At 57.8% G+C, this 19,900-nt stretch overlaps 2 protein-coding genes across 2 annotated transcripts; both read right to left on the reverse strand.

The window, feature by feature from the left end:
- Positions 1–822: 822 nt before the first annotated feature.
- TBX10 (T-box 10) lies at positions 823–9,294 on the reverse strand. Its single transcript, XM_011987033.1, has 8 exons — positions 9,185–9,294; positions 4,506–4,773; positions 4,326–4,427; positions 3,665–3,836; positions 2,451–2,606; positions 2,128–2,195; positions 1,839–1,933; positions 823–1,414 (listed from the first exon to the last, which is right to left on the reverse strand). Exons 1-8 carry the CDS (start codon positions 9,189–9,191, stop codon positions 1,125–1,127), a joined length of 1,158 nt encoding a protein of 385 aa, XP_011842423.1. The 5' UTR covers positions 9,192–9,294; the 3' UTR covers positions 823–1,124.
- Positions 9,295–12,315: 3,021 nt separating this feature from the next.
- Positions 12,316–16,769, reverse strand: ACY3 (aminoacylase 3). Its single transcript, XM_011987034.1, has 6 exons — positions 16,534–16,769; positions 15,429–15,624; positions 15,032–15,125; positions 14,790–14,897; positions 14,505–14,614; positions 12,316–12,699 (listed from the first exon to the last, which is right to left on the reverse strand). The coding sequence occupies exons 1-6, from the start codon at positions 16,767–16,769 to the stop codon at positions 12,484–12,486; spliced, it is 960 nt and encodes a 319-aa protein (XP_011842424.1). The 3' UTR covers positions 12,316–12,483.
- Positions 16,770–19,900: the final 3,131 nt, after the last annotated feature.

The raw sequence follows: 19,900 nt of genomic DNA on the forward strand, positions 1-19,900 counted from the left end.
GGCGTGGCCGCGGGGAGGGAGGTGGGCGCGGAGCTGGACGACCTGCCGGGTGTGTCCTTCGAGATCCTGGAACCGCGCGAACCGTGAAGCGCCCGGCGACCGTCCTCGGTCCCGTTGGGTCCTGGCGTTGGGGTGTCTGATGAGGCCTCGCCGGCCCCCGCTGGTCCGTCCCTCCCCTAGGGGCTCCAGGATGTGCGGAGCTGGGATTCCACGGGAACGCCCCTCTAGGACCCCGAGGTCGATCGGTGCACGAGAGGAGCGTCCGGCCTAGCCCTCCCTCTGGTGCTCCCTCCCGGTGCCGCTGAGTGGCGTGCGCCGCTCCCAGTCTTGTCTTCCCCTCAGGCTCCTTCGGACTCCAGCCCAGGCCTTTGACCTCCTTGTCCCAGCGTCCAGAGCTCTTCTCCCTGCCTTGAGTCTTGACCGGATTCCCAAATCCCTCCCCCGTCCCTTCCTCGGCTCCTGTGATCACTGACCACCGTGGTTCCGCACCCTTCCACCAGACCCTGGGCTTGGGGACCAAATGACCCCAACCTTGCACACAGTATTTAAACGTGGGGTGGCGGGTGTCCGCCATGCCCTGCTGTGTGACTTTGAGCAGATCCCGTGCCTCTCTGAGCGCCAGTTTCGATCCTCATCTGGGCAAGTGCAGCCCTGCCACTGGGCTGGAGTCACCACTTTTAATATCACTGTGTGCTCCCAGGGATGCGGACGGCACTGAGCAGAGCCTCGGGATGCCTACACAGGGCTGCTGTGGGGACTGTGTGGGTCTGGGAGTTCCTGAGGGCCCCGCCCTGACCACGAGGACGGAAGTGCTCTGACCACTCGTGCCAAATAGTTTAATGTTAGGGGGAAGAGAGAGGTAAGGCAGGGTTTTTGGGAGTTACCCCCAAAGCAAGAGGGCACAGTATTCAGGCTGCTGGGGTTGGGAGGTAGAAGGCCTGGTTCCAAGCTTGCCATGGTCTCAGCCTTGCTGTGACCCTGCGCAGGTAGTCTCTTTCTCTAGACTTTCACCTACTCTGCTGTCCTTGAGACAGAGGTGGGGCTGGACGGGGTGGGGCAGAGGCTGATTCCCACACCGGGTGTAAGGTCCAGGGTAGCAGGGCTTCCCCACAGGGCTTCTGCCATCACTGGGAGTCCTGGCCAGGCCCCAGGCACACCACAGTGGGGGACAGGAGCCCCAGCCCAGCTGGGAGAGGCAGGCCTCCTTGATCACTATCAGCCCGGATGTTGGGGAGGGGGTATGGTGCCGGTCGGGTCCTTGGGATCCCTAGGTGGCTTGAGGCTCCAGAGTACAGGCTCTGATAGGTGACAGGCCTGTAGGTGGCTGGGGCCAGCAGGGCCTCAGGTGGGGGCAGCAGCTGATGATGGAGCCGAGCAGGGGTCCTGGAGGTGGAAGCTGAAGCTTTGCTGGGGTCTGAGGGAGGAAATGGTCTGAGTGGACTCTGGGCCTCCCATCGTATCCTCAGCCCTCATCCCAGGCCTGCCCTGGTCCCTTCCTGCTCCTCCTTCCCAAGTTACCTACCTCTCAGCCTTTGCCCTTGCTTTTCCCTCTATCTGGAATTTCTTCTTCACCTTCTCCCCCCGTCCAAACTCTTCCCAGTCCTCCAAAGCCCGGTTTGGGAGCCACCTCCTGCAGGAAGCCCGCCTGGCACCCCCTGCCTGTGCTCTGTGTTCTGAGTCCCATATTGTCTTAGGCATGTTTGCTTCCCCCTCTGTGTCCACACAGGGGCCCTGTGGGTTTGCTGAGCTGCTGAAGCCCCTTCCTGGAGGTCCTGTCCCTTTGCTTCCCGCCCACCGTGTACGCCTTAGTCCCACTGTCTGCAGGCCTGGAGCCTTACCTTTCTTCCTCTCTGTGGCGCCCTTCAGCAAACAGGGACTGAGGCTGCTGTGACTCCGGGCTGCGACACTGAGCAGGGGCTGTGGGGCCACAGGCCTGAAGATGGAGCGAGCAGGAATTGGGGGAGGGGATCAAGGGGAAGAACCCAGGCCAGGGATCATGGCCAGATTCAGATGGTGGGGCCCCAGGATGGGTCAGAGGGTGTGACCCTGAAACAAGGGTCAGGAACTGAGGCCCTAGGATATGCCTGGGGTTGGGAGTGAGGGGCTAGGGTTGGGGTCAGACAGTACCAGGAGTCCAGGTCACTCTCTCTAAAGCCCTTGGCAAAAGGGTTGCTGGCGATTTTCAGCTGGGTGATCTGCAGGGGACAAAGTGCAGTTGTGGGGCTGGCCCTGAGCCAGGCTCAGCCACCTTGTCTTCCCTGGCACCCGGTCCCCTTGGCCCAGGAACTCTGAGCTGATAGGAGTGCGGGCAGGGCCTTGACTGACAGCAGATGCTCAGGATAAGTGGGGAGGGCAGTAGTCTGTGCCAGTGAGGGCTGCAAGCCTCCGGGCTCAGTCTCCACCCCTGTGAAATGGGCCTGCAGCGGGTGCTCCCGAGCTGGTTCACCCACCCTGTGGTTCTGATAGGCCGTCACGGCTGTGAACTGGGTCTCCGTGAAGATGAAGGATTTGAAGTTCTCCTGGGCGTAGCGCTCACTGTCCTTGCGTGGGTCCACGAAGACCACGTGGAAACGGGGCTGGTAGCGGTGCATGGAGTTGAGAATGATCTGTGGAAGGGACAGAGCAGGGGTACAGGGGTGAGGCAGGCCGCAGCGGACTCCCTGAGGCTGGAGTCCTTCCCTCCAAGCTGGAGGCCTGCCCCGGGCCTACTGCCCTGTTCCTTTCATGGTGGCGCAGGGTCTGAGCTGGAAAGGCTGTGGTTCTGTGTTAAAGGCCCCTTGTGTTTGAGGATCCTTGCCTCCGTGTCCTTTCACACCCCACATCGCAGCTGCCACCCGCTGCCTGCGTGCCGGCCCGCCACTGTCACGTTCACTGGTTTCCTCGGTTGCCTCCTGGCCTGTCCTCTGTCCCCGCCTTACCCCTCTGTTTCTTCTCCACACAGCTGCCTAGGAAGCCACATCACATAGCCCCCTGCTCCTAACCTTCCAGCGACTTCCACCCCACACGGTAAAAGCCAGAGCCCCCAGCAGTCAGCCCCGGCCCCTCAGGCACTCGCCTCTTTGGCTTCCCCTCCTGGCTCCACTCCGGCCCCATGGGTGCCTCTTGCAGTTCTGCGGGCCCAAGATTCTCCGGCCTCAGGGTCTTTGCACCTGCTGTCCCCTCTGACAGGCATGGGCCCCTCCGTCCCCACCTCCTTCAGGTCTTCAGCTCGCTGCACCCCCTGAGAGCAGCAGCACCCTTTCTCCGCCCCCTTCCATAGCTCCGCTTTCTCTTTGGCATTTGTCCCTATCTGAGATGCTGGGCACAGTGTCTTCTGGACCCTGCCCCTGCCCCAGGAAGTGACCTCTGTGAGGGCAGGGATTGTTGGCTCTTTGACCAAGTATCAATGATGCTGTGTCCACACATATAGCGGCCTGGCCGAGGCTGGGCGTTCCATACATTGTCCTCCCTCTCCTTGTGGGGGACAACGTATGCTGGAACATTCCCCCGGCCCCACCCCCTTTTCCACCTGCCTGGACAGCCCTCCCTGCTGTGCCACCCCCACTCCCCGCCCAGCCTTGGCCAGCAGCAGGCCTAGGTGATGGTCACCAAGGCCATTGGGCACCAAGGGCCCCACCAGCCCTGACCCCAGGCCCTTCCGTCCCCGCCGTGGCCCGGGCCTCACGTGGCCATTGTCATCCAGCAGGTTGTTGGTCAGCTTGAGCTTGTCGAAGGACACGATCTGGCGCATCCACTGGGCGCCCTTGGCCGGCGAGTCAGGGTGGAAGTGCACGCGGCCGGGTGTGGCTGGGTCTGCCTTGCCCGCCACCAGCCAGGCCGAGCTGTGGAAGGCATACCTGGGGAGCACAGCGAGGTGGTGAGGGCTGCCCTAACCAGAGTCATACCTGAACAATACGGGCGGGGTGAAGGGGCTGCTGCTGACTCCAACACTGCCCAGCCCACCTGTGGACACCTGGCTAAGGAACCCAAGGCTCAGAGAAGCCTGCTGAGACCTGAACTCCCTGTGGCTGCACCCGGCTGGTGGATGACAGGATAACCCCTGCTGCCCTGGGCTAGACCTCTCTGCCTGCCCAAGGCTAGCCCACTGCCCAAGGAATGCTGCCTGCCCGAGGCTAGCCTACTGCCCATGGAAGTCTGCCGGGTACCCTGAGCTGGGCTCCCTCCTGCCCTCAGGCTGTTGTTGCCTGTCTGTCGTCCTGCCCTTATGCTGGGCCTTCCTGACATTGCTTGGACAGGCCCCTGCCTCACCTGGGAGTGCAGGAAGGGTCTAATTCCTGGTCTCAGCACCTGAGACCCGAGCCTGCGCTCCAGGCCGGTCCCCGCACCTGTATCTCTTGTCGTCCAGGGGGATGAAGTCCATGAGCAGGGCGTAGTCAGCCAGGGAGTCCATGCCCAGGATCTTCACCTGGAAGGGGGGAAACATCCTTCTGCAGGAGGGAGGTGCTCAGCAGCCGGATACGGCTCCAGCCCTGGCCCCTGCCCCGCCCCGCCCCCGCTGCTCACACCTGCCTGCCTTGGTAACGATCATCTCGGTTCCCAGCTGGTTGAATTCCTCCCACAGAGGCTTCATCTCCAACTGAACCGTCACACTGGACACACGTGGGTTCTTGAGGCCCTGCCCATTGGACTCGGCCACAGCTTGGGCCCCAGTAGAGCTGGTGCAAGGGCCTGATGGGAATGGCGACCCCAGCCAGGGCTCCCAGCCAGAGCTGGTTGTGGGTAGTGGGTAGGTCTCTGAGGGTGCAAGTATGCCGAAGCCAGCGGACAGGAAGGCTGCAGAGAGAGGACGGAAGCGTGGGCCTCATGCATCACCCGGCAAGCTCTCATCCTTCAGGCTGCACCTATATGCCTCTTCCTCCAGGAAGCCCTCCCTGACTGCCAGGGCTGTGTTCTCACAGGATCCCCCACTCAGCATCACTCTGTGAAGTAAATGCTCACTTAAAGTCTTTTTTGCCAGTGTGCTCCTTGAGGGTAGTGTCAGGGCCTATCTTGCTTCCCAGAGAATGTTTGGGCCATCTTGTGTCTATGTGGCCTCAAGCAAATTGTTTCACCCCTGGAGCCTCAGTTTCCACATCTGTTGGAAGGGTTTCTTTATACCTGCCTCACAAGGCGGATGTGAGGATTAGTGACCACACGAAGGGGCTGGTGCACAAGGGGCCCTTCACAAACAGCATCTGTTCTAGATGATATGTGTGTGTGTGTGTGGGAGGGGGCCGGGGTCTTCCCCAGCTCTGTGGGACCCTGCCTCCTGGTGCTACTGAAGGAGAGCTGAGCCAAGAAGAGTCCCCCATTCAGCACCAATTACCCATCCCTGACCCTGACAACCCGCCCAGAGCCTGCCTCCAGAAGCCCATCCTACCATCTTTTTCTCTGGCCTCTGCACCCTTTTCTAAACATCCTGTCTTTTGATCTGCAATCCTGGCACAAGTCTTGGTCAAATGCTTTGCCACCCTTCACCCCTCCAATAAAAAAAAAAAAAACTTAGCTAAATAAGATACCATTTTACACCCATTAAGGTGGCTATTAGAAAAGAAACCAGAAAATAAAAAGTGTTGGTAAGGAGATGGAAAAATTAGAACTTCTTTTTATTTATTTATGTATTTATTTAAGGCAGGGTCTCACTCTGTTGCCCAGGCTGGAGTGCAGCAATGGCTCAGTCATAGCTCACTGCAGCCTCGACCTCCTGGCCTCAAGTAATCCTCCCATATCAGCCTTACAGGTAGCTGGGACTTTAGCCACACAACACCATACACGACTATTTTTAAATTTTTATTTATTTATTTATTTATTTTTAGAAATAGGATCTCCCTACGTTGACCAGGCTGGTCTTGAACTCCTGAGCTCAAGTGATCCTCCCACCTCGGCCTCCTAAAGTGTTGGGATTACAGGCATGAGCCACTACACCTAGCCTCAAGAAACTGGAACTCTTGTGCACTGCTGGTGAGAATGTAAAATGGTGCAGCTGCTCGGGAGAACAGCATGGTAGCTCCTCAAAAAATTAAAACTGGAATTACTAAACATATATATATTTGTTTTTTTCTTTCTGAGATGGAGTCTTGCTCTGTCACCCAGGCTGGAGTGCAGTGGCATGATCTCGGCTCACTGCAACCTCTGCCTCCCTGGTTCAAAAGATTCTCCTGCCTCAGCCTCCCGAGTAGCTGGGATTACAGGTGTGTACCATCATGCCTGGCTAGTTTTTGTATTTTCATTAGAGATAGGGTTTCACCATGTTGTCCAGGCTGGTCTCGAACTCCTGACCTCAGGTGATTTGCCCACCTCAGCCTCCCAAAGTGCTGGGGTTACAGGCGTGAGCCACCATGCGCAGCCTAGAATTACCATATGATCCAGCAATTCCACTTCTGGGTCTATACCAGAAAGAATTGAAAGAAGGAACTCAAACAGATATTTACACACCCATGTTCGTATCAGCATGATTCACAATAGCCAAGAAACGGAAGCAACCCAGTGTCCATCGGAGAATGGATGGATGAACAAAGTGGGGCCATCTGTGCAAGGGAATAGCATCCAGCCTGAACAGGGAAGAACATTCTGACACATGCTACAACATGGATGAGCCCTGAAGACACTGTTGTGTGAAATGAGCCAGACACCAAAGGACAAATACCATATGATTCTACTCATAGGTGGTACCTGGCGAGGCCAAATTCATAGAAACAGAAAGTAGAACGGTGGTTGCCAGGGACTGGGAAGGAGGAAATGGAGAGTTGTTGTTTCATAAGGACAGAATATCAGTTCTGCAAGATGCAAAAAGTTCTAGAGATGGATGCAAATGATGGTTGCACAACAACGTTGTTAGAAATGCTTGTTTTCTGGTGCCATAAAGAAATAGCACTTGAACGGCCAGGTGCAGTGGCTCACGCCTGTAATCCCAGCACTCTGGGAGGTCGAGGCGGGTGGATCACAAGGTCAGGAGATCAAGACCATCCTGGCTAACACGCTTGAAACCCCGTCTCTACTAAAAATACAAAAAATTAGCCAGGTGTGGTGGCGGGCGCCTATAGTCCCAGCTACTTGGGAGGCTCAGGCAGGAGAATGGCGTGAACCCGGGAGGCAGAGCTTGCAGTGAGCTGAGATCACGCCTTTGCACTCCAGCCTGGGCGGTAGAGCGAGACTCCATCTCAAAAAAAAAAAAAAAGAAAAAGAAAAAAAGCACTTGAACATAAATTTAATTTCCTCAGCAAGGTCATTTTTTAACTTTTTGCAGAAAGGGTACACTCGCCAGCAGTTTTGCCACGAGAGTGCACCGAACAAAGGAGACAGGGTCAATTACAACCTGACATGTGTCCGGTTCTCATTGGCTGGAACGGGACGTCACATTCTGTATTTGTCCTGATTGCCTAGTAACTTAGAACTTTTAAAAGAGGCAAAGTCAGAGGAGAACAAAGAAGGAGGGAAAACTTGTAGCATGCCAGGGCAAATATTTAGGCTAAATTGTGGGAGCTAAGAACATAAAGTATATTGATTTTTTTTAATTATGGCTAGCAGATATTTAAGAATGTTAGCATAGGTCTTTGAATACATTTTGTTTCGAAGAGAAGTTATTATTTATTCCTAATTATATGGGAGGAAAGTCTTTGAAGAGGAACCTCTACTTGTACAATGTGAATGTAATTAATGTCACAAAACCGTGCATTTAAAAATGGTTAAGGTGGGCCAGGCGCAGTGGCTCGTGCCTGTAATCCCAGCACTTTGGGAGGCCGAGGCAGGCGGGTCATTTGAGGTCAGGAGTTTGAGACCAGCCTGGCCAACATGGCAAACCCCATCTCTACTTAAAATACAAAAATTAGCCAGGAGTGCTGGCGGGCGCCTGTAATCCCAGCTACTCAGGGGGCTGAGACACAAGAGTCACTTGAACCCAAGGGGGTGGAGGTTGCAGTGAGCCAAGACTGCACCACTGCACTCCAGCCTGGGTGACAGAGCGAGACTGTGTCTTAAAAAAAAAAAAAAAAAAAAAGATTAAGATGGTAAATTTTGTTATGTATATTTTATAATTAAAATATTTTAAATGGAAAAAAATCCTGAAAAACGAACTATTATTTTATTGCAGCCCCATAAGGGACTGAGGAGCTGGAGGGGCCATGGAAGCCACAGTGGCTGGAAGTCCGGGGACAAGGTTTTATTCTCAGCTGTGTCCCCACCTGAGTGGCTTTGGGGCATTTACACGACTGTAAAACCGTGGGATGCCTGGAGCAGAGGGGGGATGCTAGGTGTTGCAGAGATGGATGAACTGGCAGACAGGCAGGCGGTGGAGGCTCCCAGGGTGGCATAGCATCTGCCGAGGTACCAGGTGGACGGCACCTGGCGAGGGTGAGCTCTTAGTAGGTGCCTGGGGAGAGTGTGGAGCCCAGGGCCATGGCCGCGTCCTCAGCAGCCCTGAGAGCTGCATGCAAAGCTCCTGGAATTTCTGCAGCCTCACAGAGGAGGGGGCGTCTTTGTGACAGCAATGGGTCACATCAGGTTTGAGGACCCTGGGCAGGATGGATAGATGGGCTGATGTCCCCCTGCCCCTGCGGCCAGTCCATCAGAAGGGTAACTGCTTGTCACCCGGCTGCCCTGCTGGGGCAGGTACGTCATCCAGGCGATGCCAGTACCCCCTGCGTCCATGGCGATGGGTCCCAAGGGGAGGGGCTCATGACTTCGCTGGGCCTGGAGGCTTTGCCGGTCCTCACTGGCTCCCAAGTCCTCTACGGGCTCACCCGCTGCCCATCGCAGCCAATGTGCTGCCCCTCGACACTTTCAGGGACTCTAGGGAGGGAGCCTGTCCTCTGCTCAGTCCCTCTAGAAGCCAGCACTCCTTAGGGCCCAGAGATGACAGCTTGCCGGAAGCATCGAGTGTCAAATCTGGAAGGGAAGCTAAGCCTTCTTGTCCAGCCCCCAACTTTGATGCTGAAGGAGCTGGGGCTCAGGGAGAGGCCTGAGGTCACACGTGCGCAGTGAGGCGCTCATCTCCCGGAACAGCATGGTCCCTGGCCTCTCCCATCATTGCACTTGGGCAGCCGTGAGCCCTGTCCCATGGGGATCTCAGACCTTAGCCTGGGGTGCCCCTGCCCCACCCTCTTGCTCAGGGCCTGGGTTCAGTGGGGCTGCCTTGGTTCCCACCCTGCCCACCCACCCTGGAACCTGAGCCCGACCCATGAGGCCACCTCTGCTTCACGTAGCCTACCTGCCATGGAGACAGAGCGGCTGTCCGGCTCCTGGAGAAACACTGCTTGGCTGGGGCTGGGCTGTGGCTGCCACCCAAGGGGACCCTGCCTGCTGGGAGGAGTGGTCACCACTCGTCCACTCGGCACCTCAGCTCAGCCCTCAGGTGCTCACACAGGCTGTGGTCTCTCGGCAGGACTGTCCTTGCGTCTTCGATTGCCCTTCGTCCACGTCCCGAGGTTGTGGTCTTCCCACTTGAGCTGGACTCTGGTCTCCGAAGGTGAGATGCAGACTCTGGGGCGTGCAGGGGCCCTTCTCCAAGCCACTCTCAGGCTGTGCTGTCCAAGGCTGTGCGGAAGGAGGGCAGGTGGGCAGGTTCTGACGTTGCAGAGCCCCCCCTTCCTCCCTCCTTGTCCTCCCTCTTCAGGCCCCTCCCTTCCCTAACTAAGAACCCCCTAGCTATTCCTGATCGATGGGCTCAGGCGTGGCAGGGGTGAGTGGGTGGGAGCGTGGTTCTTGAGGACGGCTGGGCATCTGCAGGGGTCCAGGCCTGGCTGACTGGAGGGGCTGGGCCCCAGGGGCTGGGAGGCACAGTGGGAGCAGCAGATTGAGGGCTGAATGGTGGAGGAGGTGCCCTCCCACCAAGACCCAGACCCCTGACCTGAGGCTGGCCCCAGCCGGCTGGCAGATGCGCAGTTGTCAGGAGGAGTGTGAGCAGGAAACACAAGGGGGCAGCAGCAATGAGTGTGGTCAGCATAGAGCCCCAGACTGGGGTGGCGGGAAGCCCAGGTCCTGTGGCATGCGAATCCACACACACAGACACGTGGATGAACTCAGGGAGCTGCGCAACACTGGCAGATCCTACAGTCTCCGGAGTGCCTCAGTCTCCCCAGTTAACCTAAGCACATAATCTCTTCTGCCTGTGATGGTCTAGCCCAGCCTGGAGAGCGGTAAGCCCATCTCGCCTGGCACTGGGGGCAGTGCCCTGGCTGACGGTGCCCACGTAGCCTCCATCTGGGCATGAGTGGAAACGGTGAGGCTGGCCCAGGTGAGAAGTGGGCGTCCGCTCTGCCTGTGGGTCTGTCTGTTCTCTCTGGCCTGACCAGGCACCTTCTCCAGGCTGCCTGCAGCCTGTGCTGGGCATTCAGGGGACACACGGATCACTCTGCAGGGAGGCAGAACCCGGAGGTCCCCCTGAGCTGATGCCAGTCCCTTGGTTGAGGGTGCTCTTTGGCCTTTTGACTCTTGCCCAATGGCACAGAGTGGGTCGTCTGGCGGGAGCACCCCACACCTCCTCCAGAATCCTGTCTTGGGGATGTTGGGTTGACAGTGACCTTGATTCCTAAGAGGGGGCACAGAGGGGCTGGGGGGTGGCAGGGCTGCTTCTCCCTGAGTGCTATGTTCTGGGCGCTCCTCCCTGCAGCTCAGAGATGCCTGTGGCTCAATCCCTTGTGTCTCATATCTCAGCCTGCAGAGCTGGATGGGACCCCACACGAAGAGGGTGGGCTGGCTCTGGGGGCATGTAATGGGAGGAGGGCCGGCCCCTGGCCCAACCCCATGCCCAGCTGTGTCAGAGAAGGCTGCCAGCGCTCTGGAGTTGCTGCCAGGCAAGATGGGGGTGATCTGTGTGAGATGGAGGGTCTGAGCAGCCCCTTGGGGCTATACCACAGGTGTACTCATCTGCCCTGGCCATGGCATGGTGGGTGGGAAGTGGGGAGATGATGGAGGGAGTTGGGGGATCCAATCCAGTCCTGGTGGCTCCCCTTCACCGAGATAACCAAGGGAGGGCCAGGCTGGGATTGTAGTGGCCCCTGATATGTGTGTGTGTGCGATTCTGATCTGTGTGATGGGAAACAGCCGCCCCCCCCACACACGAGCACACTGACATGCTAACCCACACACACGCAGACACACGGATGAACTCAGAGCCTGCTGACTCGCCACACAGTGCACACACGTGCAGCTTCTGTGCACATGGACTTACCACACGGCACGTGCACAGACACAGGCATGCACACGCACAGGCGCAGCAGGCCTCCCTGCACACCCCTCCCCGGCTGGCCTGCCCTGCCTGCCCGAGGCGCCTGCTGGCCCCCTGCCCCCTCATCCATCTTGCCTGCCAGCCTGTCCCTGGTGCCCTCGTATCCTTCACACCTTCTCATCTCACTGCTCAATACCAGGAGGTGGTGTGGCAGCCGTGGCCGCAGGGAAATGGATGGGGCGGGCGGGGGTGTAGAGGGCTGCGGGAGTGGCACTGCAAGGGGACTCTGGGCTCCAGCAGCCCCAGCTGTCCAACAAGAGTCCATTAGGCTCAGGCAGGTGCAGGCAGTGAGGCTGCAGCCAGGTCGCATGTAGCCCTGCCTATTTGTCCTGCCATGACACCCTGAAGGGTGCCAGCATCAGGACAGAGGGGCCCTCAGCAGCGGGCCTCATGCCGGCTTGCTGGACATCAGTGCGTGGTGTCCTGGGGATGGTGGAAATGATGGCTTCCCAATTAGAGCTGGGAAGTCCCTCTGCCCCAACCCAAGCCACCTCCTCCTTGCGTCTCTGCAGTTGGACAGGCTGTCCCGCATGGGGACAGCCTTGTCTTGCTGTGGCTCTTCCCCCAGCCCTGACTCCCTGCTTGAGCCACTATGGGCACCGGGCTCATTACACACTTGGAAATGCACATCTGGCCACATAGAGATCCCCTTAGAACGCCCAAGCAACTGAGGCTCTTGGAAACACGTGTGTGTGGGAAACGCACAGACACGCACGCCAAAGAGCACACGGGGCAGGCGCCATGCATGGACAAACACACACGTGTGCACAGACATGGGCCCGGCTCTGCGCTCCCCACACTCACCCTCTGGCCCCAGGACTGTAGGAAGGTTGGGGGGTCCCCCTCTGGGTTGTGGCTTCCTCTGAAAGCCCCTCTGCTGGATCCAGAGCAAAATTCTTCTCCAGGTTCTCCTCCTACACTCTGGGATCCTCCTCTGGGCATGGATGGACAGTTGTGGGCACAGAGGCAGCCACCACTGGCCCCAAGACACTTGTGCATCCAAGGCTGCACTGGCCAGACCTCCCCCAGATCCTGTGGTCAACCTCCCTTCCTCCATCCACTTCCCCAGCCAGACAGGAGCTGTGCAGGACAGAGGACACAAACCATGGACCTCTGGACATCTTCCATTTTATAGAATGGGAAACTGAGGCCAGGGGCTGGGGGGCCTGGCAAGGAACATGGTACATGGTAGGTGGCAAAAGGGACCTCTGTGCTCAGAGCTATGCCTCAGGACCCATTGTTCAGATGGGAAGACTGAAGTTGGGGAGGTGTGGCTTGGGTTAGAAAGCTGGGCTCGGGACAGGGTTCAGCACAGGCATGGCAGGCACGGTGAATGTGAACTTCTCAGTCTGGACAAAGGCAATGCCCTTCTCATAGTAGGCAGCCTCATTAATGAACACGGGGTACACCGTGGACTCCCCGTCATAGAGCAGGTCCTCCCCACTGAACATCTGGAAGATGGGAGCACCGGGCTGCAGCGGCTGGAAGTCTCGGTCCTGGGAGGAGAGCCAAGTCCAAGATTGCTGGAGCCACCTCTGCCCTGGCCCCAGAGGGAGGTGACCCCAGCTTGGTACCCAAAAGATACCCCTCATTTGTGGCCTTTCCCACCCACGCTTCACTTCCTCAATCCGTAAGACAGCAGGTCTGGTGAGATGCCAGTCTGCTCTGTGTCTAGAAATGAAGGCACAAGTCACTTTGGGGAGGCATGTGCCCATGTGGAAGTGGACCCTCATGGACATGGGCACAGGTATTGAAGCTGGAGTTCAAATCCTTGCTAACCGTGTGACTGTGAGCAAGTCACTTAACCTCTGTTCCTCAGTTTTCTTGTCTGTAAAATAAGGATTACAGTATCTCCTCCTATCATTCTGAAGTTTAAACTAAACAGGTTAATAGTGCTTACAGCATGTCTGGCACACAGTAAGTACAATATGATTCTTTATTAAATAAAATTTGGCTGGGCACAGTGGCTCACGCTTGTAATCCCACCACTTTGGGAGGCCAAGGCTGGTGGATCATAAGGTCAGGAGTTCAAGACCAGCCTGGCCAACATGGTGAAACTTCATCTCTACTGAAAATACAAAAATTAGCTAGGTGTGGTGGTGGGCGCCTATAATCCTAGCTACTCGGGAGGCTGAGGCAGGGGAATCGCTTGAACTTGGGAGGCGGAGGTTATGGTGAGCCAATATTATGCAACTGCACTCCAGCCTGGGCAACAGAGCAAGGCTCTGTCTCAAACAAATAAATAAATAAATTTTAAGGCCGGGCACAGTGGCTCATGCCTGTAATCTCAGCACTTTGGGAGGCCGAGATGGGCAGATCACTTGAGGTCAGGAGTTCAAGACCAGCCTGGCCAACATGGTGAAACCCTGTCTGTACTAAAAATACAAAAATTAGCTGGGTGTGGTGGCAAGTGCCTGTAATCCCAGCTACTCAGGAGGCTGAGGCAGGAGAACTGCTTGAACCCGGGAGGCAGAGGTCACAGTGAGTTAAGATTGCACCACTGCACCCCAGCCTGGGTGATGAAGCAAGATTCTGTCTCAAAAAATAATAATAATAAATAAAAAATAAAATAAAGTTTAGAATTGTAGGAGGGGCCACCCAAATTGACCGTTACTACTTAACATCTGCAAGGTAGCTGGGCACGGCTGGACTAAGACTGCCTAGCCCTAAACACGGACAGGACGGCGCTGCCTCCATTTGTAAGAAGGTAACTCCTCAAAATGAAACTTCAGGGCACAAAAGGCCACAAAACTGCACCAGACCCTATTCAAAAATGACCCGTGTGGCAGCAAGCAGAGCAGCAGCCAGTGGGTTCTCCCCAGGCACCCAAGAGAAAGGTGTGGAAGCAGGATTGCCCAATCCTGGAACATTCCAGAAGGGAAGGCCTGCAGAGAGAGAGACTTGGACGACCTGCCAACAGGCATGGGGATGCTCTCAACTGAAAATCAGAAGAGAGTTTTGTATTTGCACCTCCAAGCAGGTGAATTGAGTCATGCCTGCTCCATGTCCCCTCCCTCTGCCTTTTATGGCCAGGGTAAGGTTGTCTCCATCATGCCCTCCACAGGAGCTATGGGGATCACTGTGGCCTCTTATGCTAGGCCTGAGTGTGGGGTTCCAGGGAAGGCAGCAGGGCCAGGAGAAGTAGGACAGTGGAGCCCAGCCTCCCATCCTGCTCCTCAACCCGAGATGCTGGTGAGATCATGGGAGGCTTGGCTGCACCCTCTGGGGCTCAGTTTTCCTTGACAACCCTCCTCCCCAAGGCTGTGGCCCCAGCAGTCACCCCCACCACACACACACCCACCTGCAGCTGAGGATGCACAGTGCCTGCCAGGTTCCCGGCATCAGTGCGAGGGAAGTCCACGACGCCCACGGGTCTATAGGCTTCCATCTCAAAGGCGGGAAAGGCCGTACCTGTGTGGGAGGCTGGGCTTGTGAGCTCATCCCTCCCTCCAGGCTAGGGGACAGAGTGGGCTGTGGGGGAGCCTCAGGGCTAGACGCCAGCCTGCCTGTGAGCCTGGCTCCCCAGCCCCTGAGCCAGGCCTGCTCTTCCCCAGACCTGTTTCCCGAAAGTCCCCTGGGGTCTCACCCTGGTTGAAGAGTTCGATGAAGTCCAGAACTGTGGCCACCAGGGTCCTCATCCTTGAGAAGATGTCAGCCCGCAGCACACCCTGTGGCTGGGGGCCCAGCTCCAGAGCTGGGGACCAGGAAGCAAGGGGTTAGGCAGGCGTAGGACCCATATACTCCTTGAAGAGGCCCCGCCCCTTGGTGCCTGGTCCCGCCCCTCCAACCCTCCTGGCCCCGCCCACTTCTCAGAAGGTTGCTGCCCACCCAATCCATTTTTGGCCACGGAGTCCAGGTTGTAGCTTTCCTCCCCAGACCGCTGGTACAGGAAGACCTGGCAGGACAGCTCGGGGTACCGCAGCTGGGGGCAAGAGAGGCAGCTTAGGGGCCCAGGCCTACGTGGGAGGGGAAACTGAGGTGGGAGGGTGTTGCATGGAGGAAACACAGGGCACCACCCTCCTTGGCCAGGTCTCCCTCTGCCCTCTGGCAGGGTGGGGGAGGGGGTACCAGGGGCCTGGAGTGCTGGCGGGTGGCAGACCCCAGGGGCTGAAGCCCAGGGAAACTTGGCCCGGGGAAGAGGGGCTAAGCAAAGGAAGTTCCAGCATTGTCCCGTCCTGCCCTCCCTCTCCCCTCTGGGAGGCTGTGTGCTGGGGGCTGGGGCCACCTGCAGGTGGCGACACAGGTGCATGGCAAAGACTTCGTGGGAGGACTTCGCGATTAAGCAGGTGCCCATGTTGGCCGTGGTGTTGTGCAGGTCAAGGACAAAGTCAAAGGCCCGGCCTGAGGCCTTGGGCCCCAGCAGCTGGTTCAGCTCTCGGGCTCTTGTCACCTCATATGGGTCGTCCGGGGTGGGCCTGGAACTGTGGAGATGGGAATGGGTGACAGCGACCCCCACAGTCTCAGTCAGTCTTCAGTGGTTTAAGGGGGAAGGGGCAATGGCCCTGCAGGAGCTACACTGAGCATCGCGAGGGCTTTCTCTTCTGCCACTGTGGCTGTGTCCGCTCCTGCCCATGGCCCTGTTGGCTCTGCACTTCCCGGTAAAATCCAAGCCCTCAGCCTGGCCCGCCCTCCTGCCTGCCTGCCCACTTGCCTGCCTCTCATGCCCTCACTGCAACCACACAGCCTGAGAACCATGCTGGTCTCACCCCTGGGCCTATGCTGTGCTTGGCCCTCCAGTGAAAACTCCCTCTCACCTCTCTTCCCCTGGCTAGCTTTTACTCAGCCTTTGGGGCTTGGCTGATAGACCATTGCCTCCAGGAAGCCTTTCCTGACTGCTCTCAGCCAGGTTAGCTGCTTTGTGTAGCCCCTGGCCCTGCCTTTAGCCTCCTGGGCTATGGTTGCCTGGTTCTTGGTCTCCCCATTAAGCTTGAAGCCAACACCTTGGTCCTATTCCCCATTCTCTCACCTGAGCTGGCCAGAGTCTGGCCTGGAGATAGGACTCAGTGACTATTCATTGGAAGAAGGCATGAACAGTGGTCAGGGCACACAAGTAAACGTGGCCTGTGGGGTAATCTGAGGGAAGCACCGAGTCTGGGATCCCCAGAAGAGGTCCTGACCCAACCTGCAGTCAGAAAGGGCTTCCTGGAGGAGGTGACATCAATCTGGGTTTCTCTAAACATTCAGTTTGTCCCCGTGGTGGAATGGGTCACACAGGCAGAGGGGAAGCAGGAGTGAAGACAGGGAGGGCCCTGCTGGTGGCTGGAGGGAAGGTTTGTGGTGGGGACTTGGTGCCTGACTGCCTGGGCCAACCTGGAGGCAAGAGCACTCACTTGAGGAAGCTGCTGGTGAAGGCGCGGTTGAGGTCATGGTCCACGTAGCGGCGGCAGGCGGCTGTGGCTGCGGGGTTGGCCAGCACAGGCACAGCGGAGAAGCTGAGTCTCTGCAGCTCCGCGGGGGCCTGCAGCCAGTGCTGGGCCAGGTAGACACCTGACATCTCGTTGCCATGCGTGCCCCCGGTGACAGCCACGCGACGCAGGGGCTCCCGGGGCACAGGCAGTGAGCACATGCTGGTGTGGGGTGCAGCACCTGGGGGTGGGCATACTTAGGAGACCGCGGCCCCGATGCAGGGCCTTGGGCACAGAGCAGGGATGGCAGTGGGAGGCCCCTCAGGGCAACCGCCTGTCAAGAGGTGTGGCTGGCTGGGAGCGTCTCAGCTGTGTCCCCCCTGCACCCCCAGGGGCTCTTTCTCTGAGGAGACAATTTTCCTGCTCCTTTGGAGAAAAGAAGTTTATTTTTCCTGAATTGAGAAGAAGGGCCCAACTGTTCGGGAAGATGGGTTCACCAAGGCACACTCCCTATAGGAAGAGGACTGTGCTCCTTTTTTTTTTTTTTTGAGAAGGAGTCTGGCTCTGTGGCCCAGACTGGAGTACAGTGGCCGGATCTCAGCTCACTGCAAGCTCCGCCTTCCGGGTTTACGCCATTCTCCTGCCTCAGCCTCCCGAGTAGCTGGGAACACAGACGCCCGCCACCTCGCCCGGCTAGTTTTTTGTATTTTTTAGTAGAGACGGGGTTTCACCGTGTTAGCCAGGATGGTCTCGATCTCCTGACCTCGTGATCCGCCCGTCTCGGCCTCCCAAAGTGCTGGGATTACAGGCTTGAGCCACCGCGCCCGGCGCTCCTTTTTATAGACAGGGAAACTGAGGCACAGCGTGGGGAGTGGAAAGCGTCACCGGAGTTAGCTGTGGAGCGTCTGGGTTCTAGGCAACAACTTCGCCTTCCTGCCCCTCCTGTTTGCTCCTCCAAGCTGGTGCAGGGGTCTTAGGGCAGGGGGTACTTGCCTGCTGATGCGAATCTGGGCTTCCCGGGCCACCAGGACTGGCGTCTAACTCACAGACAGGCTGATATTTATGGGCCTGGAGATCCACAGATGGGAAGTTCTGTGGCAAGTTAGCAGAGAGCAGCTGGCGGGTGGGACGGGCTGAGGTTCACGCAGCCAAAGGTCGGAGTGCTGGGGCTGCTCCACTGCCCCTGCCCCACCTTCCCCACTGTTACTTGTGCTGCCACGGTCCATTGAGTTCAGGTCCTGTGGGCAAGTTCCTGCCCCTGCCCTTTGTCCTTCTGCTGGTCCCCAGAGGGGCCACCTTCCTTAACACCACTAAGAGGTACACCCGCAGTGGGGTGGTGACTCGGGTTTGGTCACCACTAGAGCAGGCTATTGGAAGTTACTATAGAGGTGTCACCTTGATGGCCACCAAGATGATAAGCTGCTCCTCCTTCGCCACCTCGCAGCATGCCTCTGTCCTTACAGCCCCCAGAGGGCTGTGGTCACTCCCGAGTCACCCTTACCCAAAGGTGCCACGGGGAGCCCCAGTTTTACAGCTCTTTGTTGCTTTAAGCAAAATCTCAAAATGTTTGATCCGGGATTTCAGTCATTTTCAAGGACAGTGTAACTCAGATGACTCGGTTTGCTCTGTTTTGGAAACGATCCTCAGGCTCATTTTATAGATGTGAAAACTGAGGTTCAGACAGATGTCCGCAGGCACACGAGCCCTAGAGATGGGCTGCCCACAAGCACACAGAGCCCTAGAGGTGGTAGAGGTGGACTGCCCATGGGCACACAGAGCCCTAGAGGCGGGCTGCAGGTGGCACTCAGGGCGTCCAATCTGGCTCCATCCCCTCCTGATGCCTCTCAAGAGCAAAGTGGGGAAGGATGAAGGTGAGGTCCCCCGCACTCAGCCCTGGGGCCTCTCCCTCCCACCAGGCTCAGCTGTCTGCTGGGAGGAGCTGAGGCCAGTTCAGAAGTCACTGGGGAGTGAGGCAAGCCGCTTTGCCAGGGCCTACTGGATGCCAGGTGCTGGGACTCCGAGCTGGAGCCTCCCCCAGGCATCCAATCCCAGGCCTTCTTTACCACCACACTGGGTCTCCCTGGGCCAGTCCAGCCCTGCTCCAGATGCCAGGCCCACCAGCCTGGGGGGCTCTGGGTGGCCAGGACCCTCTTGAGTTACACCCTCTCAGAAGCTGCCCCAGATCACACTCAACTCCGTGTGGCCTGGGCTCTCCTGCCCTCCACACCCAGGGCTCCGTGAGCTCAGAGCATACGGATTGTGGGGACAGGGGATTTGTCATCCTGGCTCCCATCAGGGCAGCTGGGACCTTGACAGGGTGTTAAGAGGGTTGGATGGAGTGTGAGGCTGAGCCCCCAGCAGGCCGGGGCTCCCTATGAGCCCCCTCCAGGGACCACTCCTCCTGGCACCTGGAGCCTCAGCAAAGGGAGGGCAGAGACTGCCATTAGGGGGCCATGCCATGTCATCGACTCCTGTATCTGGCCCAGCCCTGGGGGCAGCTGTCACTGGCTCCATTTTGCAGGTGTGGACTGAAGCTCTAGGGGTTGGGTGACTCGACTGAGTCCTTGGCAGGTGGTGGGAGAGGGAGTCAGCAGAGGAGCCTGTCGGCCTGGGTCTGGTCCCTCCTTGCTTGGGGTAGGGGTCTCAGGGACCCCCATGCTGCTTCATGAGTCCCAGGCCATGGTCTTTGTTGGAAGGCCCCGCCAACCCCCACAGAGGCTGGGATCCTGCTGACTCGGTGTGGTGCCTCTCAGGAAGGAAGGGCCTGCTTGGCAGACCTAGCTACTTTGGGGGCTGCTGGGGGCCGGAGTGCTTCCTGCCACGAGGCGCTGGGCCCCCAGCTTCGGGGAGGACAGCAGTAGGGGTGCTGGAAAGTTTCACTTCCCTTGGCTGGGGTCCGGCTTCTGCATTTCAGTGAGTGTTTATAGAATAGAAAGGGGGCCAGGAGCCCATGCAGGAGCCTCAGAAACAGCAGCCCCCAGTCCCAGCAGTGTGCTTGCATGTGTGCATGCGTGTGCATGCATGTGTGCATCTGTAAATGTGTGCATGTGCATGAGAGCATGTGTGCGTGCGTGTGCGTGAGAGCATGCATACGTGCATGAGCGTGTACCTGTGTGTGCATGTGCAAGAGAGTATTGTGTGTTTGTGCATGTGTGTGTGCATGCATGTACATGTGTGCATGTGTGTGCATGAGAACGTGTGTGCATGTGTGCGTGCATGTGTGCATGTGCTTGAGAGCATGTGTGTGCATGTATGTGAGCATGTCTGCATGTGTGTGTGTATGTGCACACGTGTGACCTGGATTTGACCCCGCCTCCCTGACAGGCTGTGTGACCTGGAGAGTTTCAGTGCC

Source organism: Mandrillus leucophaeus, unplaced genomic scaffold (genome assembly GCF_000951045.1).
Source record: "Mandrillus leucophaeus isolate KB7577 unplaced genomic scaffold, Mleu.le_1.0 Scaffold30, whole genome shotgun sequence".
Taxonomy (NCBI): Eukaryota; Metazoa; Chordata; class Mammalia; order Primates; family Cercopithecidae; genus Mandrillus; species Mandrillus leucophaeus.